We start from the raw sequence: 26274 nt of genomic DNA, 5'->3' as shown, positions 1-26274 counted from the left end.
CGCAACCCACACTTGGTCATTCGTTTTAATTCGAAGTTATCACCAACCGTTGTCAAGTGAGGCCACTGTTAAGTCGGAAGCCACTCCACGTCCCTGTAGCTGCTGGCCATATATATGAACGTCACCATGGAGGTTTTGTATGGGACCTTGATGGCCGTAATCGTCACCAATGTTTACAGGTAGCACATTGATTGGCTGGTTGTTTGCTGGTGGAAGCTGAGGTGCATTTTCACCCTGTATAAATAACGGTGATGTTCAATTTTTTATTTAGTTTTGATAACAGAATTTAAAATGTATATTATATAGCTTCTGTTTATTTTCACATATATTTCACTTAAAAGCTTATTCAATTTATTTTACTTTTTTCAAAGTTGCTTTTACAAACATTTAATTAATGGCAATGTAAAAACATTGATTATAATCCAATCTATACTGTGTGTATGCAAATTTAAATAAAATGAATATGCTGTTGCTACCAGGTAAGGTATAGGGCCTTTATACTTAAAAGAAGTTCTTCCATTACTTAACTGTTTTATCTGACGTTTCGGATGTTTAAAAAGATACCAACTGAGTTGTTCGTAATCGCCAAAAATTGGGATTTTTATCTCACACAGGATAGGTAGCCAAAAGGATAAAATAAAAAGTACCAGAAAAACTTCTTTTCACTATAATTAAATAGCATGTTATGAAGCAAAATCGTAAAACTCATCTGCTATAGCGTAAAGGGCATTTTCAGTGTATTCTAGTGTTGCGGATTTGTCCTCATTTATCGATTCGAAGCTCTCCAAAAGGAGATATTTAATAAACCTAAATCTTCTTTAAAATTTGTGCAGATTTACGTAAAGGGTTTAATCGGTAACATGTCCAAACTTGACATTTTATTGTCACACCTGGTGCTTATAAAATACTACTGCAATCCGATCCTAACAAATGATGTTGCATTTCTCGAGCAAGAAAACGTATTAAATTTGAACGTATTTTTCCGGCTATTTGGGCCAAAATGTGCTTTAGAGCTAAGATTTAATAACATTTAGTTGTCAACCTACTATTTACTGGAAAAACAAATCTTGTTTCAAAAATTGTTTTTTTTTCTTATAGGAATGGCAGCTTTGAATCGCAAATCCCTATTTCAAATTAGTAGTTATCGGGTATTGGATTGGACCCATTAATATATCGGAAATCCGTAGAACGAGACGAGGATGCGAACAGGGGGACGGGGCGTTATTTTGCACTATGTGCGCTAAAATGTGCATGCGAAAATGTGCGCACATTCTGGAAAAACGCATTTTCGCGGGCACATTTTTTGCGCACATAGTGCAAAATAACGCCACGTCCCCTGTTGCCTAGAACACTCTATAGAAAAATTACTTTGTTTTTTTTTTCAAAAAACTTACTTGGTTGGGGTTGCCAGGGCCGGACATTCTTGAACTAGTGTTCGATTAGTTAAACATTTCACAAGTTTTACCAAATACAAAGTCGTCTAAAAAAATGGAACAAAATCAGTTATTGGAATGTTAACTTCTGTGAAGGTATAGCTATAACTGAGTTTGAGAAAGCAAAGTATAAAGCACAAGAAAGTCGAACAATTGATGTGCGCACAAAACAATGTCGACATTATCATACAGAGCCAAGAACACAGGTATCAGGCGACATTCACTTTACACCTGGATTTCTTTGAAACGGTGTAAGGGTGTAGTTGTTGCCCAACATTTGGTATTTCTCTCGTTTTAAGATTCCTCTGCTGTGAATAATTTAATGGGGAAATGCAACACCGTAAATTGAAAAGCCTGATTTACTGCAAACTACAAAGTTTGTCGAACGTAATGCGCTGTTGCTTTGCAAATAGCATCGGATTGAATGTCGCAAAATATTGCACAAGGATGGAAATTAACGTCCAAGCTTCGATGTATATGGCTTGTAAGTCGTCACTGAACCTAATTAAATCAGAATACAATTCAACTGAGAGGGTGAGATACGAGCAAGTTGGCGCTGCGAAGTTTTCGTTCAACGCTTGGTAACGATTGGTTTGTAACAACTCGTCCCACCAACCGTCGGAAGGTTTGGACAAAGAAGAGCTGAAAGGTGATTCTTCACAATGACTGGGGACAAATATACACGCGCTGTCTCGGCGTCCTTGGAGCCTGAAACTATTCAACAGTGGCTGTTTTTAGCTTCAACGGTTTTGCCGTTAGAAACGCTACTATTTAAAATACGCTCCCAAGCTACAATATATTTAACATCGTTTCAATAGTTAATAAATTTTGTTTGGATTAAGGCTGGTTCACACTAGACGCGTTAACGTCTAGCGTTAGCGTCTGGCGTCTAACGGCTCACGTCGTCCAGTTCACACATAACGCGTTACCAGCGTTAACGGCAAATTTCCTCGCTTCTAACCGAAGGCGTCAAAGATAAAATATTCAACTTTTCCGCAACCGAAAGCGTTTTTTAAAAACGCTTTACGTTAACGCTAGACGCGTCTAGTGCGAACCAGCCTTAACGCATGGGCAATTTCATCTGGAACATTGTGAAAACAATTCGAGACGAAAAAAAAAAACTAGTTTGAAAGTTTCGCATATCAACAAATACCTAAAGTCACATAGGATTTTGATATGTTTCATAATATTTACCCAAATTCGTAATATACAAAATACCGCCAAAATAAAATATTTCAAAATGAGGAAATGGTAAAACCTTGCCCCCGCTTCGAAGGTTCCATTGTAAGCTTGTTAAGGGAACTTTAAAACATTTAAAAATGTCGACCTTCATGTGCTGTTTTTACACTTTTCTCGAATTGGTAAAGCCCTGGATTTCGAGGTTGGTGGTCCTCAAGCTTATGGTTCAACGTAAGAGAACAATAGTAAAAACAACAGACTATAAACGCGTCCCACCGACCAACGAAAGTTTTTGACAAAGAAGAGCTGAAACGTGATTCTTCACAATGACTGGGGACAAATATGCGACACGCTGTCTCGCCGTCCTTTGAACCCGAAACTATTCAACGGTGGCTGTTTTTAGCTTCAACGGTTTTGCCGTTAGAAACGCTACTATTTAAAATACGCTCCTAAGCTACAATATATTTAACACCGTTTCAATAGTTAATAAATTTTGTTTGGATAAAGGCTGTTTCACACTAGACGCGTTAACGTCTAGCGTTAGCGTCTGGCGTCTAACGGCTAACGTCGTCCAGTTCACACATAACGCGTTGCCAGCGTTAACGGCAAATTTCCTCGCTTCTAACCGAAGGCGTCAAAGATGAAATATTCAACTTTTCCGCAACCGAAAGCGTTTTTTAAAAACGTTTTACGTTAACGCAGACGCGTCTAGTGCGAACCAGCCTTAACGCATGGGCAATTTCATCTGGAACATTGTGAAAACAATTCGAGACGAAAAAAAAAAACTAGTTTGAAAGTTTCGCATATCAACAAATACCTAAAGTCACATAGGATTTTGATATGAAACATATGTACACACATATATGTGTGCTTACAACTGAGATCTAGCCCTTCTGAAGCTGCTTTTTGACCAACGATAACGGCTTACGTATTATTAGTACACCGAAAAGCCATTGCAGACTCACCGAATCTGTCGATCAATGATGCAAGCAGAGCAGACTAGAAAAACAACTAGCCTGCAGTGAGGTTCGAACTCACGACCTCCGGTCAAGCCGGGACCGTCGCTCTACCAACTGAGCTATGCAGGCTCAGAAGGGAACGAGTCGAGAAACAACCATACGCCAATGCTTGCTCAATCTGTTAGTACAAGCAACTCCGGAGGTCGTGAGTTCGAACCTCACTGCAGGCTAGTTGTTTTTCTAGTCTGCTCTGCTTGCATCATTGATCGACAGATTCGGTGAGTCTGCAATGGCTTTTCGGTGTAGGATTTTGATATGTTTCATAATATTTACCCAAATTCGTAATATACAAAATACCGCCAAAATAAAATATTTCAAAATGAGGAAATGGTAAAACCTTGCCAACGCTTGGAAGGTTCCAATGTAAGCTTGTTAAAGGAACTTATAAAACATTAATTCAATTAAAAATGTCGACCTTAATTTGCTGTTTTTATATTTTTCTTGAATTGGTAAAGCCCTGGATTTCGAGGTTGGTGGTCCTCAAGCTTATGGTTCAACGCAAGAGAACAATAGTAAAAACCACAGACTATAAACGCGTCCCCAAACAAGAACTGAAATCTGATTCTTCACAATGACTGGAGACCAAAGGCGTAGCCAAGGGGAGCACAAAGGCCATGCCCCTCCCCACAAAATTTATAAATATTTTGCTCTTAATACTTTTTTTAGCATTGATGAGGAGTACCACAGCAGTCGATCATTGGCATGCCAAACCTTCAATTGTCATGCACTGTTACATCACTGACAATGTATAGTAATATTACGTTTGCTGTACATTAATGTAAAGTTTTACTACTTTTAGACAGTTTTTGCTTTTTGAATGTTTTTTGGGGTATTACGTTAACACTCCGTCAGTTGCTGCTCGAAACGGTTTGCTAGCATTGTTATTTGTGTTCGTTATGGCAGTAAATTTAATGACAAAAGCTAAACAAAAGAGTTAAAACTTTTTCCCCCCCTCAAAAATGTTTTTTGGCTGGCTACGCCACTGCTGGGGTTCAAATATACGGCGCGCTTCCTCGCCGTCCCTGCAACCCGAAACTATTCAACGGTGCCTGTTTTATCTTCCCCGGTTTTTGCCGTTAGAAACACAAACGTACAATATGAGTGTATCTTTATCCTGGATGAAGCTATACAGTGGTCTTTAACTTAGCTACAATGTCAAGAGGTTTTTTTCTGGTATTGACATTCGCACAAATCTAGAACGAAACTTTGTTACAAACGATTAGAGAACACAGTTTCTTTGCAATCGTCGGCGTGTAAAAGAAAACTTGCGCATAAGTCGGGTAAAACATCCTGAGTCCAACTTCGGCCGAAAAAATAAAGTCGATTCAGACTTCCACAGCTTGTATTTAACCATTATATAGGTAAGTCCCACTTTCACCCATTCAGGAAATTAAAGTAGGATAGATTTACAGCAATCCACTCATAGTAGGGGTCTCGTACAACTTAATCACTCACAATATGTGGCTGGGAAATTTTCCACCATTATGCTTCATATAACGGAGTGTTGCTCTTCCAGAAAAAAAAAATATAATATATTTATTATATATATATTTTGCTGGAAGAGCAACACTCCGTTATATATTATGCCTGGCAACAATAGCGTATTACATTATGCTTTATCTTTACAATTTACAGTTTGCCGCCTTATCAGTTCCGAATTTAGTACCGCACACGTCGGATTCGGACTACGGCAATCTTACGTTGTCTTACTCGAGACACAAGCCCACAGCCTTTGCACATATATTGCCAAGCTTTACCTCCTTTAAATTACCATTCTTGCGGTATTATTGGATCCCAAGTTAAACGCAGCATAATATCCCGTCACGACTATCAACTGCCCTGGATTTTATTCGACCAATGTGTAATTATGTTAAAGGTACAACAAGGAAAAAAGTTGGGGAACTTTTGGTAAGACTTTGTGTTAGTAATAATATTTGTGAAACTTAAAAAAAATATAACGAAAAAAAAGAAAAAATGTTATACTTAGTACCCTTGTGAATCACGTATCGTTTAAGCAATATTTGTTAGAAACATTTTTAAAGGGCCTTATTAGCTTGAAAAAAACATTCATCGGGGGATTATATAAATCAAAAAGCAAACTTAGACGCCATTGCTTAAAGTGTTTTAAAACGTGAGGTTGACGATCTCTTTCCTTGCAAACAACGCCAGAGAACTAATTTTAAATCGTTTAACTGTACTCTAAAAACGAGACACGTAAACTGTAACAGCAACAGATATATATGTTTTTTTTTTGCAAACCATAAAATTTGCGCAAATTACTATTGATCAGGTCTGTGGAGTGTGCAGTCGGACTTGGGACTCGAGAAAGACTATGGAAATCTGTCATAGTCCGACGTGGGCATGCGCAGTGCTTAATTCAAAACATATAAGGCCGCAAACTATAAATTGTAAAAGTGAAAAGCATATATATGGTAGAAAATTGACATATGCACTTGGTTTTGAATTTTAGGTGAATGCGTGTTTTATTTACGTAAATATTTTACGCTTAGGGACTCGTCGGATTTGGCAAATTTTGCATGTGGTCCTGTCCCGCTCCTAAACTGTATTTTTTGCCTATTTTAGCTTTGTAAATGCGTAAAGTCCGGAAAAATGCGGATCTAACCAACAAATTTCGCGCTCACTTTGCTCACCACGTATTTTAGTGTCTTAGTGTTGTTAGTGCTGCCCCTGACGCACTCCAATTATCTCATGTGACCCTCAGTAAGACATCACTTAGCAGTGACTTTTTTCACGCACTAAAGACTCACGCTAGAATATGTGCAAGCGCATATTGAATAATAACTTGAGCAGAGTAAAGCGCACTCTAAATATGGAAGTGACAAACTTCAGAATACATTTTTGTTGTGTTTAACAAACTGTACTATATTTTTCAAAACTTCGACAAACTTGGAGTTTCACTTGATTATATTTTGAATTGCGTCTTGTTATTTTAATTTTAATTTCGTTTACATTTTCGCTTCCCTGAGAAATTCTTGTTGGTCGCTTTAATCGAAATTGGCTCGCCATTGAAAACTGTTGCACCCTTCTACTTTAAATAGAACATAAATTAGTTAATTGAGGTATACACTTTTCTCCGCAAAAATCCACTAACCCCTCTTACGAACTTGGCGCGCTGGAATAGGTTTGGGGCAATATCTCCGAAAGTTGTGACGATACAGAGTTGAAATTTTTACACAGTCCTTGTATTGGTTACACCTTTCCAGCAATCACACTTTTAGCGAAAAATATTGAAAAAAAATTAATATTCAAAAATATGAATATTAATATTCAGCGATATTAACCCTTAACTGTTGAGCCAACAAATTCAAACTTTAACGATATAAACTAGGAGTCACCACCTTCAAAATGAGACATAAATCATGTTTAAATTCATTCGGACTGGGTGTTTACTGTTTCTTTGAAAATTCATAACTGCCCAAATTCGAAAAAACGCCTTTCGTAATTAATGTTCGCATAAAGCAATTAAAAATGACGCTACAAAGTTGAAATTGTTACACAGTCCTTGTATTGGTTACATCTTTCCAGCAATCACACTTTTAGCGAAAAATATTGAAAAAAAATTAATATTCAAAAATATGAATATTAATATTCAGCGATATTAACCCTTAACTGTTGAGCCAACAAGTTCAAATTTTAACGATATAAACTAGGAGTCACCACCTTCAAAATGAGACATAAATCATGTTTAAATTCATTCGGACTGGGTGTTTACTGTTTCTTTGAAAACTCATAACTGCTAAAGTTGAATATAAACCAGGTGTTTGCAGAACTTTCTACAGTTACGGAACCACTCAGCGATTCAGCCGTGTTTGTTTTAACGCCAAATGATTGGGATTTAATTTACAATTCAGTCGAAGGACGTTATGCTAAAAATAAGAACTGGGGTGATATTATTCGAAAATATTTAAAACAATCTAATGGATACTGTTCGTTCATTTTCAAATGTCACCGTTGGAATAAATCGGATAGATCCAAAATCGTTTTTTCTTGTTCCGGTAAATGTAAATTTAATGCTTGCGATCGTCGTTTTGAAATAAAAGTTTACGACAAAATCATCAAAGAGTTTCACGTATCCTACAGCGGCAGTACAAAACATCATGCGGATGACACGGCAGGTTGTTACTTAAAAGGATCCCGCAGAGACGCACTAAAGGAAAAATTGGAAAACGTTAACCCCCGGCGAATCTCCAAGTATTGGAAAAAAAATCCAAGTATTGGATAAAAGCGAGATAGGAGCGCTGCAAAAAATGTTTTTACATCAGCAGGATAATGGAGTCGGAGAAAAGCTCCCAGGCGTTTTACGTTTTAAATGGTCAGGTGAGCCGCGCTCAGTTATGTTGTGGTCTGAGGACACTTTAAGAATTTATCATGATAGAACTCGCTTCGATGCTGCAAGCGCAGGCGTGAAGTAATGTATATTATGGATTTAATTACTTGCGCTGGTACCATGGAAGAAATAACCGAAATTATTATTATTTTTTTAATTATTTGTCACATGACTATTTTATTCTTGACGCGAAATGCAATTAATGCGGAAAGCAGTTGGAGATTTTTACGGCAAAAAATCGGAGGTCAAATCGCTTATGATGAATTTGTTTCGGATGTTGATAAGGAAGAAGACGAAATCCAAATTATTGATTTTGAATTAAATCCTTTTTGGGATATTTTTGCGAACGTAATTAAAAATGCAAAAACAAATATTCTGTCATATGGTGAATTAACCAACAATTTTTTCTGTCCAGAGTTGTTAGAAAAGTTTATTAAATACACGCTACCAAATATTGCGTTATGGTCAGGTATAATGATTGGCGATCTTGAAAGGCACGGTAAAAACATTTTTTACAAACAGTATTCAGATTCGTATGTTAAAATTCAAAAGAGGCCGGAACAAACGTTTACAAAAGATAATCGCACGCAGGGCATCATGGAAAAGAGCCAGCAGGACCACTAAAGTTCGTTCGGCTGTGCTTGACTGCTATACAATACACCAGTCCACAAAGTGCACTCTCCATATGTGCACCTAACAGTTCACTACGAAAACAATGCTTTTTATATCTTAACAGCATTGAGTTGTTTGTTCCAAAAAGTAACAGCAGGGGTCTGCAAAAAAAAATTTGGGTCGCGAAAATCTATATAAGCGACGTATATTTGTTGTGTTTATGATTTACATTAGTGCACAGAAGAGCTGAAAACTATACATTCCAAATAACTCAACATGCTTCAATTCGAAATTAGGATTAGTCTTTTTATAAAAAAATGATATTTACAGTTAAACCGAAAGTCCCAGATTATTTAACATAACCTTATCAACTACTGTTTTAGTAGAAAAAAAGCAAAACCCGATATTGGAAAAAAACTTAAAAAAATGAAAAAAAACCCTTAGGACTACTATTTTTGGGCCGCAACAAAAAATATTTGCGCCCCCCTGGCCTACAGCGTGGTAGCTTGTGCCTTGTAATTAAGTAAACTTTTTTAAAGTAGTCTGAGGGCTCTAGGTTGGCATTGTACGTTGGATGTTCGTGTTGATACATAAGATTATTATTTAAGTACTTCATTTGTTTATTCAACCCCACACCAAATGGCTCAAGCTGGGTTGTATTATCTCGGTAAGTCATATATATTTTATAAAAGTCCATTTTATAAAACTCATGTTATGGTGGCAAAAATAGTTGCTTTTCTGAAAAAAGTGAATACTGATAACTAACAAGTGTTAACTCCGATACTGTTTTAATATCAAACCACACACGCTCACACACCGACAACCATATCTAGGCTTTGGCGACTACACAAAGTGCTGGTTCTACAACATAAGAATACACCGTTGGAAAATGGAGGACAAACCCTACGAGGAACATAACAAGCTCTCATCACGGTAAGGTTGTAATGGGCGTACAAAATCATTATAACAAAATTGCTAAAATTAGGTGTACCATGTCACTTAACCTTTCTATTTGACAATACTATATATAAAAAAAGACTTTTGTTTTTACAGATGTGAGTTTATTCATCACCTTAGAAACCTGAAGAACAACAACTCTGGTATATTCCATTCTCCGAATATCCAGATAAGGCAACGCGGTGTTGGTCAGGATGTGTGTCGACAAAAGTAGGCTTATTAATATCTACTAGTGTTGAAGGGATTAGATTTGTGGTGTAGAAATACAAATCTACAATTATGTTGTTATATAAAGTATAAAAAATATATATTTCGTAAATATTTAAACTGCACTTGTATGACTTCACGTTTTGGAAAATCTGAAAACTCGTTATAGAGATTGGGACGCTTTTATTTATTGACATATATCGGTTATTGTAAATTATCTATAAAATATTCACATTTCATACAACGAAGACTTTTCCAGCAAGAATCAATTGTGATGGTATTTTATCGCAGTTGGAACGAGGTTGGTCTGCGAGCAGACAAAGTTTCCAAAACGCCTACCCATCGTGTACACAAGAGTTTGCTTTCCTACACACAATCTAAATTTGCATGTCTATACTTTGGTATTTTCCTATTCATTTGTTGTTTAATTCAGCATTTTGTTTAAAACAACTGAATAAAGAAGATTAAGTATACCTATTTAAACTTTTTGTGTTTAACAACAAATATTATTTGAAATAAATATTTTAAAAAAATTCGTAAAATGCTTAATGGAACAATAACATTTTGTTCCGAAATATTTTTTTTTATCTTTATCAGTTATTATGGAAAATAGGTGAGAATAAAGTTAGAATAAAGTTGTGTTCGTTTTCAGTAAAAAAATGAAAGACGTTAATAAAGTTCTGCTCTAGAAATCTGTTATGTTTGTGTTGGCATGTATTAAAGAAATAACAGCATTGAAATATTTCTACCAAACGATACAAAGTATTTATTTTCGCAGAACAAAGCTGTTTAGGTTTCGCTAGAAAAACATTTTAAATAAAAATCGTCCTGAAAAAAAAATTAAAATGAAAATAGTGGTACTAAACGGAAGATAAATTTAGTAGTGCATCACACAACTGTGGTGGCTTCTTTAAAACTGTATTAGGAAAACCTGTTGTAAAATCGTTTGATTAATACCGTGTATAGCTTTTAACCTAGTTTAACACAAGAAACCATACTTACTAGAACAATTTCAATGTAAACTTTTTGCTTTGACTTACTACGAATTCTAGCATTTTTTTCACAAAAAATATCCTTTGCAAGTTAATATAATTTTTTTTATTTAAAGTTTCCCATTTGTTTTCAATAAACTCCTAATATTGTGTTCTTTTTTTTTTATTAAATATTCGTGTTTAAATTTTTCTAAAATTTTTTAGCGTTGAACACTAACGAATATGTTATTATGTTTCTATATAACGATTTTCTATTTGAATAATTTTTTTTTTTTTTTTTTTACTCAATACAATAGCAATGTTAGTTTATCTATATTGACATTATTATTTGCAATAATAAAATATTACCTTTTTTTATTCAAACGTTATACAAAGGTCGTTTTAATAGTTGCCAACTTTTCACCAAAAAAATTTTCAATCGTTTTTTTCAGAAAATACTAATAATATTAGCAGATCACTTTGTTTGTTCATTACCGACAGAGTTGTTTTGGGATAAAAAAAACATATTTCTAATGACATACTCGCAGATGTCCATTTATTTAAATTACACATTAAATTTGAACTATAAATTTTCCAAGTTGAGGATGTAATGTTACTGTATTTGTTCGTTAATTTCATAACTATAGTTAAATATACATTTGTTTAAATCGCTTACATTTACAAAACTGCTTAGTTTTTTTCATAAGTGTTTTTTCTAACGTCAATTACCAGAAGTTAACTTTGTTTAACAAACATTTTTTATTGTCGTGCAATGTTTGTGGTAGTGCTTTTCGAAATTATAAAGTAAAATATTTTATTCAAGTTTAACATGATTTCTCTTATAATTTTAGATTGAATCAACCCACTTACATTAAAACGTTTTTTTTTAATTAGACACATATGTAAAGATTTGTGTCATAAAACAAGAACTTAAGACCTATTATACATACACAAAGTGATTGCCACAAAAAGTAATTTAAAGCTGTTAAAAATTTCAAACTAAGGGTTATTATTTTCCAATAGGTAAACATTGAGTCTGAAAATTAGACACATGTGTAAATATTTGTGTGATAAATCCGAGAACTAAATACACCCTCATACTCAAAGTGATTTAACCAAAAAAAAGTGATTTACGTCTGTCAGCAATTTTAAACTAAGGGTTAGGCTACCATTTTCCAATAGGTAGAACATTTTGCGTATTGCTGACGCGATAACCACTCAGTGACACCAGAAAAAAACAGTTTGTCTGTAGTAATCGATACATCTTATAGAACCCAAGTTATTTAAAAATGTTCACTAACAATAGTCTTTACTAACAATAGTTCAAACATATAAAAATAGTTTTGATTGTAATTCCTTTCGGCCGTAATACAAACTTGTCCCGAAAAAAACACTCAGATTAAGCCAAAAAATCACAGTGATGATATTACCACGAATAATCGAATATGTAAACGTATATTGCCGCCCTATGGTACTTTCCCTATAAATCTAGCACAACAGATTGACGAAATATGATAAAGTGAAATTTATAAATATGCTTTTTCAGTGAAGGAGAGTTATTGAATAAAACAGAACCCGGACATGCAGTGGAAAACAGCGGCACAAATCAAACGCCATTTTCAACAACGCATTACGAAAATAAAAGTCATGTTTAATTATTTCACGTATTTGTGCATCTCGGGCATGCCCAAACTTTTTGTGTGTCAATAATAAAATCCATCAAATTCAAGTTTCCAATCAACTAAGGTTTTAATATATCTGAAAAGTAAAATTAGCAACTCAAAGCTCTATTCGTCAATAGAAAATCCATACAAGCTATAAGTAGGAAACCAGTCTTGATAGGGAAACACTCTTTCCTTTCTGATCGCCACTCTGTGAACAACGAGCACTATTAATCTATTCCAATATACATTATGAACCAATATAAAATTTGACTTTACGAATCGGCGATTGTTTTGGCACGCTTCGCGCAAAGGAAAGTTTCTTGAAATTGGCACAACAGAATACTCTAGCAAAGCTATCAATTGCGGGTCAGGCACTAATATTAAAACACACCTCGCACAAAATCTGCTTTTCGACACCTCTAAAAAAATTCATAGAAAATATTTCTGCACCTAAAGTAAGATTTTCAAACAACTTGGATTTATCTGAAAAAAAATTCGCTATAACTCGATCTATAACGTCATATTTCACAAAATTTTACCCATTTATAGACTTGCCACTCTGTGAATGCTTAGCATAAAATACAAAGTCAAAAAATAACGTTATATCTAACAATATATTTTGCATAAAGTTCTACGAAGTTAGCAGACGGATTAGTAAATTCCAATGTAAGGCGACAATTTAATGAACTTGTCAAGTTATTGCAATCGATGTGGACAGACATAAAAGACTCCACCAAAAATCAAAAAAGAAGTATCAAGAAATAACTGTTTTATATTATAGCAATAATAATCTGACAGGAATGTAAATAAATTGTAAGTTTGTAGTCATTAATTTTGTTTTGTTTTTTTTTCGTGTAAATACGGTTGCTAAATTTAAGATAAAAAAATTGGAAATAAACAAAACAGATTAAAAATGTGTGCGTTTTTGTGTGTCGTAGATAAAATACATCAAATACAAAATAGGTTTTCAAACAACTTAGGATTTAATTTAAGAAAAACTAAAATTAGCAATGAAAATGTGTGGTTTTTGTGTGTCATTTATAAAATACATCAAATTCAAGAAAGGTTTACGAATAACATAGATTTTAATATACCTGAAAAATCAACAACTCAACGCTGTCAATAGTAACCCACTATAAGCTATAATTAGGATACCAGTCTTGATAGGGAAACAGCGTTTCCTGTCAACTTAACGCTCTGTGAACGTCAAGCAAAACTATATAGTCAATGGTATATTTGAAATACAAATATTTAGAAATAAACAAAATGAATTGGACAATGTAAGTTTTTTTGTGTGCCAATAATAAAATCCATCATATTCAAGTTAAATTACCAAACAACTAAGTTTTAATGAACTAAATATAAAATACCATCTCATTGCTCTTTACGTCAATAGTAAACCAATACTGGCTATAATTAGGAAACCAGTCTTAATAGGGAAACACTGTTTCCTCTCTGCTCTCTTCTCTGTGAACGAGCCCAAATCTGCCACAACAAACAAGACAACCAATGTATAGTTCGACTTTACCAATCGACGATATTTTTGGCACGCTTCGTGCAAAGGTCACTTTTTGAAATTGGCACACCTCGCGCAAAAGTAGCTTTCTGACTCTTCTGAAAATTTTTCGAAAAATCTTTTGGGCCTAACAGAAACACTGCAACGTATAGAACTGCCTTACCTTACCGTATCACACTTTTTGTCACTTTTTGACACTTCAACCTTCACTTCCGGAAACTTATAAAAACGTTTTTTTCACCCAAAGACACTTTTTTGCTCCTCAGGACACTTTTGGACACTTTTGAACACTTTTGAAAAAATTTCAATTTTACTTTTGTTCACCGGATGTAACCTGAGTACACCGGAATACACTTCCGCACACCTGGGGTCACGGCACACTTCGCGCAACATAAAGACTACTCATGTTATTAATTTTTTGCCAGCTAAAATGTTTAAAAAGCAAATATAACAATTCTCTTAAAGTTATTTAACGCGTATTGTTTGCTATACTTTTGCCAACTTTTACTCGGAAAGGGCTTGGTCCGAGCAATAACTGTTGAAACAGACTTTAAATCTGTTACAATATGCAAAACTCATTTATGTGCCTAATGCGCCACCTTTTCAATCGAAAATTTACCCAATTTAAACCAAATAAACGCAGTGTTTTTAGGATTTATTTTTGTATGACCCCATGTTATGACGTAGCGTTGTAACGTCGTCGCTAAAAATGCATTCAACTTTAGCATTTTGCTTGCTGCAAACCACTTAGACAATTTAAATTTTTAGGCCTGGTGTTGATATGTTGGTTGGACCAACATGCATAACAGCCTAAGAGGTATTAACAGAGAGGTGTACACTACCTCCAGATTTCGCATTTAAATTAAAAAAAAAAAAAAAATACGTCGTGTTTTAAGGGCACTAAGTTTTTTTTACTACGAGAAGCCTCTTTTTAAAAGGCAAGTCGCACGGTTCCAGTTTTAATAACGCAGCCCCTTCGCACAATGAACGTTGCACGCGCGGGACAATGAAGCGCAGCAGGATACTAGCAGCCGCTTTGTCGCTTTGCGAGCTGAATATAGCAAGTGATATGAAAGCATTCTGTATTGAAGTTTGTCTGCCGCTAGATAGGAGTAGATAGCTGTTAAGAACTAAATCGATGACGTCACACTTTTGTTTTTTGTCCCCCAATTAGAGTTGACCAGGGGTGCGGACTCCTATACGCACCTACATACCATTACCCGTGGCGTTGTTTTGCACAATATGCGCAAACATGTGAACGCGAAAATCAACAAAGAATGTGCGCACTTTTTTCAGAATGTGCCCACATTTCATAATGCCTTTAGGACAACCGTTTGCCTTACGTCGCCTAAGAAGGGTAAACAGTTTGCGGCAACCATACTAATTGTTTCACTGCGACATAGTCTAATTTAACAACGAGCTGATTCGAAACAACACGTATTAACGTTACTCAATGTACACAATGTAGACAAATATGTTTAGTATTTAAAAAAAACTCTAGACACCGCTGTTAAAGATGTTGCAAAGAGAAGACGGCGCCATAATATTACCCTTACAAGAGTAAATAGTTTGCGGCATACTGGGACTTAGTCTAATTAACAACGATCTGATTCGAAACAACACGTATTAACGTTACACAATGTTCACAATGTAGGCAAATATGTTTACTAAACTCTAGCGGTACGCAGTAAATTTCAAAAATTTCCAAACCCCGCTGTTGGTAAACAAATTAACATTACATCACTGACGCCTTATTTAGTATGCAAACAATGCTGTTTTACTAGTTTTTCCGCAGATATAGTCAGTGTTAAAATATTTTCAATGTTATTCCACCATTTAGCTGAACCTGTATCTAATGTCTAACCTGTTTACCGCAACTGTTGTTCTAGTTGGACAGTTTAATAATGACTAAACGAGACGCTAAAGGAACTAAAGGCTCCCACCTTCCTTTGTATAAGCCATAAACACGTTAATGCGGAAATACGTAATGCATCATTATGGCCACTGTTTAACGAAGTACGAAATGGCAAATGCGGAACTAAAACGCTAACAGCTAACATTTTGAGTTATTGTTGCATACACACCTTATTGATAACTTGTAACTATTTTTGCTTAAACCTTTTTTTATTTGAACTAATTCATAAAATAAACAACAACAACAACAGATCTACTCGCACATCAACTTGTGAACTTAGTTTAAAACATCGAAACTCTCAACGTTCAAATTTAGAGTCTGCAAATAAAGGGACTTACTGTTTAAAATTTTGTGCGGAACATCCCCGACCTGTTCACCTGACTCTATGGTTGAAAAGGTTAATTTAGTTAACGCTACACTTAAATGAGTTGAGGTTTATGTTCACCAAATGTGCGATTTATGTTTACCAAATGTGCACCGGCAAAATGTGCAATTTATGTGTAGGCCTACTGAGGGTGCAATGCGCACGGAATGTGCGTTCGAACTTGCAGGTGGTCTAGAATCCTACCACAATGCAGATTATTTGGGTTAGGGTGCGGATTAGCGTTTGGGTTAGGGTAGGTTAAGCACTATTATTAAATAATAAATACGATTATACTTCACCCACCCTCACCCAAACACTAACCGACACCCTAACTCAAATATTGCGCGTTGATTTACTAATTCTTTCAACGCTGTAAGGTAAGGCTTATTACAAGGAGGTACTTCCTCAAACTAACGCTATGGCCGTTTACCGAACTTCCGGGACCGGCTAATTGTTACATATATGACAAATGGGTCGGTTACCTTACTTCGAAGTTCGGTTACCGGTTGCCGGGCAAATAGCCTTTTCCAAAATATACTACTGTGCTCTAAGGTGCTAAGGTACATATTTTGCGGTAGTGGACTTTCGAATATCAACTGTTAGGTGCACATATCGCAAGTGCACATTGTATACATGGCGATGCATCAGCACAGCCGAACGAACTTTAGTGGGCGCTATTTGGGAGTTGGCGTTTGGGTTTAGTGGGGTTAAGCATTGTTGTTAAATAACAAATATCTGCACAGGCGAACGAACTTTAGTGGGCGCTGGTCTAGACGTATTGTAGCGCTTGGCAGCCGACAGGCCGCGAAGTAGACTTCTGGAATACTTTGGCGTAGCACAAACACCTAGAAAGCTAGTTCATACATAAAAGTATGGGTAACAGCTTGCTTTTCAGGCATAAAACATCCATGTGTAAACTGCTTGCTATTTCAATTCAATTAGCTGAAAAGAAAACTTTGACGGCAAAACGTTTAGATTTATTTACGCGCCGCTGTGAAGTTACTTGACTAAACCGCACAAGCGACCGCAAACGCTGCGCGGTTGACATCTCTAGTGCAAAGGCTCATAGCTCAAACAAAGTGGCTTGATTTTTTACGTGTCTAATGAATGCAACAGCGCAGCAGTATGACGTTCATGTTATTGTGTCTATAGTTGAGTTTTCCAGCAGCCGCATTAAACTAAGTAGCAAGATCGACTGCATTGGGATTAGTTGAGTCAGCAGGACAAACGGGGAAATGAAGTATGCAACATAGATTTTAATCAAGGTTCATTTGTAAATTTTTTATTTTTTTAATTTTTTTTTGGTTCATTGGTAAATAGCAAAAACAGATTCTCGCTCTCGCAATAGCGCTAGCGGTTAAATTTAGGGTGATGATGAATTTTGAACTAAACGAGATTTTTTTAGTAAGCAAGGTTATTGTCAAGTAGCCTAAATAAATTGTCGTTTGTTTAAAATTTCACTAAAATTTAGATTTCAATTGCATCCGACAAAATTTCAACTGTACTTTATCCATTTTAAGGAAATAGGTCGCAGAACATTACCGCTTAATGTTATTTATTGAGAATGTCTAAACGTTTTCGTTGGTCTTGCAAGGTTGTCCGTGCAAGCAAGGCAAGTAAAAATTGCCTGCGGAGATATTCGAACTAATGACCTCGGCCATACCTGAAACGTCACTCAAGCAACTTTTTTGGAAACGTCACTCAAGCAAAATTGCGGAGATATAGAAGTATAAAAACTCCAGTGGGCCTTAACACATTGTCGCACCGGTACAGTGTAAAAATCATCAAAATTTATTTTTTGCGCCACGGTGTAACTTTACTTTATCTTCGTCAAGGAAATCTGTCGCTGGCCGGATTATTTAATCCAGCGGGCTGTGGTTTGTTGATCCCTGGTTTAACCTAAAGCTTCATGGGTGGGCATTTTTTCAAACACTTGTATGACATTTAAGTTTTATTGTGTTCAGTTATTTCCTTGGTGATACATTTTACATTGAGCGAGTGGCCACAAGTGTTAGTCAATAAATTATCACCTTTTTGGTGTCAGCTTATTAAGGATCTTACGTCGTAATGTCTTCAAGTGTTAATTTCTAGATTAAAGAATGTGAAGCGTCAAATTCTCAGCGCCGCATGTTTAATCAAAATTCGTGGGTTTTTCTCTAAAACAGCTTGCGATGCACTGAACTAGAGCAAAAATCCGTAAAAATTATTTCTAAAACTAAATTAAAACTTTTGCATTAAAGTTTTTTTACACCATCTCAATGTTTTTTGTTTAGGCGTGACGTTTCTTGAAACTAAAGATTATGACGTCATCTCCTCCTGAATATTTTGTGCCCCTAAATCAAAATTATCAGGTTGCCAATTAGGATATATTAAAACCAAATTTGAAAATTTAGGCTTTTTTTAAACTCTTTGGTTTTTATTTTTTCAAAAAATAGCGGAGTTGGCTATTTTGGGCTTTTTTTTGTTTTATTTAAAAATTTTAAGAGTGTTATGAAGAGCTAAACTAACTTCAGAAGAGAAAAATTGCCAAAAAACGCAACAAGAGAAATTTCCCGCATCAGCTTGACCATCTATTGCATTGTTTTATTTGTTTTATTTATTTTAGGAAAAACACAGGCGAGAGTTTTTAGTAGATTTTACTTTTTTCGGCTTTTTTTTAGGTAAGTTTGGCTTTTTTTATTTTTGTTATCTGGCAACCCTGAAAATCATTTTGTCCGGGGTTATGCGTTATCAAATACAGCAACCATATTCAAGTCCTACTGCGAACACAAAATGCTTTTGTTTGAACAAATAGATGGCAAAGAAGACTGGAACAAAAACGTTTCAGCAAAAATACCGAGCCAAGCTTGTTCTTTGCGCGATGCTTGGAGGTGTTTGTTTGATAATCGAGTTTTATTGTTTAGTTGGTAATTGCTTGTCAGCTCGAGTCTGTAATTAGGGGGCCACGAGCAACAGGCTATGTCGTGGTATTGCAAAACCAGTGTCACTATTTTTTTTTTTCTTTTTCGTTTAGTTAAACTCAAACTTACTGCTGCTTAAGCCAGCTACATAGCGCCATCCCTGCACGATTAATAGTGGCGAGTCAAGAAAAATCCGACAGTGCTGATAAAACTTGCGCCAACAGAGTTTATTGATCGTTTAAGTCTGCTGAAAGAATTTTGGCTGAGTCGGCTCGTTCGAACCCGTTTAAGCAGAAAAATAACAATTCTAAAAGTCATCCATGCAGTAAAACAACAAAATCTGCGCATGTCAAAAAGTTCAGGAATCACTCCTCCACTAGGTGATAGCGTTGGCATATGCTTGCTTTGTGTGGTTTAGTGGGTAAATGTTTGGCAGCTCGTTGAAGTCTGCTTAACCCAGCCAAGTGCTGCTGCTCTCTAGCGCCATCCCTGCACGACTGGCAGCGAGAATGAGTGTTTGAGGTAAAATGGCCTTTTATAAAACTTACTTAAAGAACTTTTAATGCTGCAATTTCGGTCGTCAACCGCATTATAATTTACTTTTGTAATTCGGTTTTCTTTTGCTTTTTTTTTTTTAAAGTAATAAATAATGCAATCTAATTTATTTTGTGTCGCCATTTAAAGCAAAACTAAGCTCCTGGCTTTTTCGAGTTTGCTGAAACGTTGAAATAACCAGTTTCAGTCGCCAAAATCCTTGTAAACAATAAAACTTAAAGTTTAAAAAGCAGAGTAAAACCAGGATCAGACATTTTAAGACGCCTATTCTGGCATCGATAGTTCCCAAGTAAAATACATACATAGCAAAGTACTAATAAAATTAATAAAAAGTCAAAACCATTTGAAAGCTGTATAGATTAGGTAAAAACTAATAAAACAAATAGTTTAATGTTACGCCCTTTTATGGTTTCATAAGAGTAACACAAGTGCAGTATGATTGGAAAACCTGTTTTTTGTTTCGTATATTTTAAATTTACTTCGTATATTTTAAAAACTTATGCGAATGTTTTTGTTTAACCAGGTGATACACATTAAAAAAAAACGTATTTTATATGTAAATATAAAGTGACCGGTAGCTGGTGCTAAAGAAATCAACTAACTTTATGAATCCACGCAATTAAGCAAATAGTTCAAACAAACATTTTTAATTTGTTTGTTTTTATTTGACGAAAATCGGTTGTAGTTTAGAGGTCAGTGTTCAGTTTGGACTCGAGGTTGTAGTTAAGAGGTCAGTGTTCAGTTTGGACTCGAGGTTGTAGTTAAGAGGTCAGTGTTCAGTTTGGACTCGAGGTTGTAGTTAAGAGGTCAGTGTTCAGTTTGGACTCGAGGTTGTAGTTAAGAAGTCAGTGTTTAGCCTGGACTCGAGGTTGTAGTTAAGAGGTCAGTGTTCAGTTTGGACTCGAGGTTGTAGTTAATAGGTCAGTGTTTAGCCTGGACTCGAGGTTGTAGTTAAGAGGTCAGTGTTCAGTTTGGACTCGAGGTTGTAGTTAAGAGGTCAGTGTTTAGCCTGGACTCGAGGTTGTAGTTAAGAGGTCAGTGTTCAGTTTGGACTCGAGGTTGTAGTTAAGAGGTCAGTGTTCAGTTTGGACTCGAGGTTGTAGTTAAGAGGTCAGTGTTTAGTCTGGACTCGAGGTTGTACTGTGTACAGGGGTGTAGGTCTGCCATATGAAGTATATTAAATTATTTGTAAATTAAGTATGAATGGCTATTTGATAAAACTGAAAAATGCTCAAATGTCTTTCATGCATCTGTGTTTTCTTGCTTATATTTTATAGGGTTAGGAATTAAGTTTTCGCATTTCGGGACATATACAATGACGTAATGTTTTCGTGCTCTCTCGTGTGCTGTTCGCGTGTTTAATTGGACTCCGGACATGTTATTTTCTATCTCTAAACAATCTGCAAATTTCACACCCATTATGATCGCCCGTAAACCGCTTTGATAGCTGGGTTTAACTTTCTAAACCAGCGGCCGTGGGTCCCCTGCAACGCCTAAGTGCCCGTGAGAAAAAGTTTTCGAACAGTGTATAGATTTTAGTAGACGCTTGGGCTGGGCCTGGTGCATTTAGCGAGTAAGACTTTAGGTGTTATATGCTCTCTCATTTGATTGTTTGTCAGTAATTGCGTCCACACAATTGTTTGTGGTGTGGTAGTTTTCAACCCTTGCATCTAATAAATCTGTACATTGGTTTTAGTGTTCTGGTCTTTAATACAAACCTTCATTGCTAGGTTATTAAATATCCGAATTAGGAACTTGCGACTTTAATAAGAGGTCTTGATAATTTTCTGAAATCAGTAGTTAAAGATGTGTTTATTATGTTCGGCCTAATTCACGAATGTACAAAGTTACATCAAATTAAAATTATCAGAGTTATGTAACTTTAAAGCATCTCGCTCCATTGACTGTCAGAGGTTGATTCCTACACCACAATAGACCGATAGTTATTGACCTGTCGTTGTAAAATCTCATTATATAATAATATTTCCTCACAAAAAAACACAGAATGCATGAAAAACCTAGAGATTGTATAAGAATTATAATTTAAATCAGTTTAAGTTTTTGTTATGTTTTGAATGTTTTTGTCATATTCCAGTTTTTAAAACTTTGGTTATTTCTGACATTTTGAAATGTATCGCTGTATTTTTGTTTATGTCACTTTTTGCTCATCTAAACTTAAAAAAAAAAAACAATCGTTTTTAATCATTGAAAGATTGGATTGCCGTATATTTGTTTTTTGTATTTTTTTTGTTATTATTGGCTGTAAACAAGCTCGTTTGAAAACCAATATCTTATTGTGTTGCCGTGTTTCTGCTCCTGTTATTTTCACCAATATAATACTTTCATGTACTTTTTATGTTGACTAATAGACATTTCAAGTTCTAGGCTTTAGTTGCTCTGCTCGACCAAATGTCTGTTCTACAAAACAAAATTAAAACGTAATATTATTTGTTATATTTACGACCGGCAATATCTCCGTAAGTTGTGCCGCTAATTAGCCGAAATGTTTACACAGTCCTTGTATTGACTTTAACAATTCAGCAATCGCACTTTTAGCGAAAATGTAGATAAAATATTAATAGTTTGTAGCGGCGCTCTATGTTTACCGACGCACACAGTAATACTGCACCGAACCGGACATATTGCTATTTTCCTTTCGTTCTCTTCCTCTGCATTGCAATGTGTAATCGTCTACCCTTTTTTCGCTGAACACGAACTCGAAGCAACACAGAAAGCGTCTCGCTTCAATGGTGACCCCGGAATTTCAGAAACGACTTTTCTGAAACAAGCATGGCAAGTGAAGAGACGCAAAACGCAGTGGCAATAAAACTACCCACGTTTTGGACTGCTCAAGCACGAGTTTGGTTTCGACAAGCTGAGGCACAGTTTGCAATTAAAGGCGTTAAAGACGATCTAACCAAGTATTACTATGTTGTTTCGGCGTTGGACCAGCACACTGCAACTCGTTTGTTAGACCTTCTTGATCAGCCACCGGACGTGAACAAGTACCAGTCAATCAAACACCGGCTGCTTACGACTTTCAGTCTCACGTGTTCGCAAAGAGCCAGCGCCTTGCTTGATATGGCTCCTCTAGGCGATAGAATTCCATCGGCATTAATGGACGAGATGCTGGCATTGCTAGGTGACCACACACCGTGTTTTCTTTTTCGAGAATTGTTTTTGAGGCACATGCCTGCGGAGGTGCGTACGGGCTTAGCAGGGAAAGATTTTGAAACTAACCGCGATTTAGCGCAGCAAGCTGATGCCTTATTTCTAGCAGCCCGAGAAAATACCTCACAACTTTCAATTTGCAAACTACAACGTCAAACGCCTCGATCAAGACTGAAGCCACTACGCGAGCGTCTCGCTTCAAGTTTGAGTGTAGAATTTCGACATTTGCAACTTAATAGCAAAAAACACAAGAAAAAATGCACTCATTTGTTTAATTTGGTGAAAATGTTAACTTTAAATGAGACACGTGACGCCTTCCGCCACGATTCACGAAAACTTTTTCATAGAGGGCCAGATAATTGTAAGGCCTAGTCATAACTGTTAGAATTTACGATTGCGAGTCAGAAATAATAGTTTTTGTCAAACTTTATTACCTTGATCATCGGCAAAAGAAAGGAAAATTACAAACTATCCAATAAAACATTAGTGAGGCTTATTAAATTCTAAAATAAATTGAAAGAAGCACACAACTCGAAAATAAGCACGTTTCTGAGAAATAAGCACATTAATATTTTCTAAGGCACTACAACCAAAAATAAGCACAAATTTTATAAATAACACGGTATGGTAACCCTGGGTGTAAGAGGAAAATAGGTTTTGTTTTAGTTTCAAAATATGATGTCACGTGGGACCAAGTAGAGCGCAAACGTTGGGTTTGGTGGGAGGGACTAGAGTTGGATCAATTACCTGATTTCGGTTTACTTTCAATTATAATACAACTGCACTGTGGTAAACATATTACCGTTAATAATAAATTGCAAAGCCAAAAAGGTCGAGTAGAGGTTAATGTCACATTAACTGATGATGATACAAGTTCGTATCGAAACGTCTTAATCAAGATGATGTCGATCTACTCGACCTTTTAGGCTTTGAAATTTATTATCAAGCTACATTACAGATCCGTGCATAGTGTACAAAAGTATATTAACGTTTTTTTCAGGATTTTTTATAAGTGCTTCACGGTACTCGTAATTCTGTTTTTCATTAAATTACAAATGTTTAAAGTAAACACCTGTGAAATATTTTAGCAAGTAAACTATGCCTTTTTAAAACACGTATATATCAACCAATTTTGCAGGTAACTTAATGTAGAATTGCCACAAAAGAATAGTCGGAAACTTTCTACAAGGGCGATAAAAGAAACAAAAACATTTGCTAATCTTCCTTTTTCGTAAAATTTATACTGTTTTTATGAATCTCTTTTAAACTGTTTTAATTTACAAAAAATCTTTGTTGGCCTCAAGGGTTCAAAGTGAACATTAGTGTAAGAATAATTGTCACGTTGTTATTGAATTGGATTTTAATGTAATAACAAAAATGTCCTGCGATTTTTTTCTTAGTCTACCGCAAGAAATTAAACCTTGACAACATTGTTATTGATCGTAGCTATAATAACAAACATTGTTATTGATCGTAGCTATAATAACAATACATTTGGGAGACACCTTACCCAAGTATATTGAAACACCTGCATCCACTTTCAAACAATTATTGCAGGGGTACGATTTTTAGAACTTTGGCCGGCTTCTGAAATTTTGTTAAGTTTGCAAAAACGCAAATTTAGAATATGAGGGAATGTAACAGTTAACTTTTAGGCGCCTTAGGCAGTTTGATCATAAAAGTTAAAATTAAAGTGAAATTGGCATTTACAAACCCAGGTAGAAAGTGCAATTTAAAGCTGAGTGTAAAAAATAAGAAGACCTTTAAAGTTAAGTTAAAGTTATTGTTTTGGCTAGTTTTACAAACCTAACCTAAGATAACTAAACTAACCTAAGCTAGATAACTAAAAAACTAAACAGCTCTAATTTTTAACCAATCTAATATGGAATAATAGAAAATACTTCATATATTGCTTTGATGGAGCCGAAGCAACCAGACAAGCAGTTCAGGTGAAAGTGCAGAAAGCAACATTTCACTAACCCCGTGTCGTAGCTGGTTATGGTTTGTGTGGTGAGCAGGCAAGCCCCAAACGTCAGTGGTTCTTAACCTGGATGGTGCCAATCTTTAAACTTTTGTAACGATTTAATTTGGTCCCATGTTGCGTTTGTTGTTAATTCTGTCTGTATGTTGTTCTATGCTTTACTGCAAAATAACACATGTGTATCTAAGTAACCGAGGAAAAATGGTTCATGATTTTGCGATTTGCGAACTTTTGGACTGCTATCTTTTAATAGTTTCTCGGTTTTTGGATTTATCTGCCACTAACTATAGATTAGGGCTGTGTTTATTCAGAACAGTATGATATGTTAAAGGGTTTGGGTACAATGCCACCTTCCACTATGCGTTTTTGCCAACTTTAACAATAAAACTGCGAAAATGTTTTGCGCTCAATTCATATATCACAACTGTTTAGCGCCGGGGAACTCGGACTTTTTGCGTGAAATTGTAATCTTGTTTGCATTATGGTCATAACATTGTGTGTCATCACATCTTTTGAAGCACCTTTTCTGCAATGTTTTATTTTTGCGCTACTTTTCTGTGCAGCCTTACAACTGTAAGTCAATGCCCTCATGTTTGTCAAAATCAGATGAAAACCAACATATCGCGCACAATTTTTGTATGCCCAATGCGTCAGGGTCTCCTATAATAAAGTTTACCCAATTCTAATCAAATAAACGAATAAAAGTCTATTTTTGTGTTTTCATGCTGTCTCATTAATCTGTTATCCAAAAATACCGCTTTTAGTATGATATTGATGTGGTTGCATTGTTTGTGAACCTCACTGGAACTCTCACGTAAACGCGGAGTGCTAAATGAGCCTCAATAGTCTACATCATCATCAAGATGTGGAGGAAGAAATGCAGGTCTATGTTGAAGACGTCTCCTTCTATGTTGGTTAGCTGAAGAGTATATTCTGCCGCAATTCCAAAATCGTCTACATAATGTGATGAAATTCAGTTGGTGGCGGAGTAGCGAAATGATCGAAAGTAGTTCGTGTCACTGTGGCTTCTACAGTCCCGTATCTCAATTGGATGTGTCCAGTAGCATTGATAGTATATGCAACAACTAATGAGCACACGTCACGGTTGTCATCAAGACGGTCATAAACTGATTGCTTTCTCGAAAGTCCTACATCAAGGATTATGTTCATTCTCAACGGAGGTCGCGGAACTGGTGGAAGTTCAAATTGTACGAGTCAAGGCTGTGTCGATAGACTCCACGCTTATGGAGTGAAGGTCTTCTTCTTTGTTCTGCTGCTCGATCTCGTTCTTTCGTTGGTTGAGGAGGAACTTGCTGTCCCTCACGCATGGCCTGAGCAGTTGGTAAGGTGGAAGGCGTTGGTCTCTTCTGTTATCAAGTTCTGTGAAGATTGTCTTCTAAACGGCGTTGGTCTTTTCTGTTAAAGATCCGTTCCATCTAATTCTGAAACTCTTTCAGGCGAACTGCGGTTCCCTGTTTCTGA

General features: G+C 35.9%; 3 protein-coding genes and 1 non-coding gene across 4 annotated transcripts in view; 2 read left to right on the top strand and 2 right to left on the bottom strand.

The window, feature by feature from the left end:
- Window positions 1-26274, bottom strand: part of LOC146141448 (uncharacterized) — a 190140-nt gene that overhangs the window by 38227 nt on the left and 125639 nt on the right. The window lies entirely within an intron of this gene.
- On the top strand, window positions 1881-9762 carry LOC146141450 (uncharacterized). The gene is made up of 5 exons (XM_083390044.1): window positions 1881-1967; window positions 7410-7714; window positions 7845-8053; window positions 9425-9524; window positions 9645-9762. Exons 1-5 carry the CDS (start codon window positions 1881-1883, stop codon window positions 9760-9762), a joined length of 819 nt encoding a protein of 272 aa, XP_083246170.1.
- Window positions 3626-3700, bottom strand: Trnaa-ggc (transfer RNA alanine (anticodon GGC)). The gene has a single exon. It is a non-coding gene; the product is annotated as a tRNA-Ala (tRNA).
- LOC146141449 (uncharacterized) lies at window positions 22431-25711 on the top strand. The gene is made up of 2 exons (XM_083390043.1): window positions 22431-23013; window positions 25656-25711. Exons 1-2 carry the CDS (start codon window positions 22431-22433, stop codon window positions 25709-25711), a joined length of 639 nt encoding a protein of 212 aa, XP_083246169.1.

The sequence above is a fragment of the Ascidiella aspersa genome, chromosome 5, assembly GCF_963924565.1.
Source record: "Ascidiella aspersa chromosome 5, kaAscAspe10.2, whole genome shotgun sequence".
Taxonomy (NCBI): domain Eukaryota; kingdom Metazoa; phylum Chordata; class Ascidiacea; order Phlebobranchia; family Ascidiidae; genus Ascidiella; species Ascidiella aspersa.
This window is presented reverse-complemented; position numbering and strand designations above follow the sequence as displayed.

Excerpts from the sequence above, each read along its gene's own strand:
- LOC146141450 (XM_083390044.1), top strand. The coding sequence starts at position 1,881 with ATGGAAATTAACGTCCAAGCTTCGATGTATATGGCTTGTAAGTCGTCA. Across the intron at positions 1,968-7,409 it reads AATACAATTCAACTGAGAGG|GTGTTTGCAGAACTTTCTAC; the intron begins GTGAGATACGAG and ends AATATAAACCAG. Across the intron at positions 8,054-9,424 it reads CTTCGATGCTGCAAGCGCAG|GCTTTGGCGACTACACAAAG; the intron begins GCGTGAAGTAAT and ends AACCATATCTAG.
- LOC146141449 (XM_083390043.1), top strand. The coding sequence starts at position 22,431 with ATGGCAAGTGAAGAGACGCAAAACGCAGTGGCAATAAAACTACCCACG. Across the intron at positions 23,014-25,655 it reads ACGCGAGCGTCTCGCTTCAA|ATGTGGAGGAAGAAATGCAG; the intron begins GTTTGAGTGTAG and ends ATCATCATCAAG.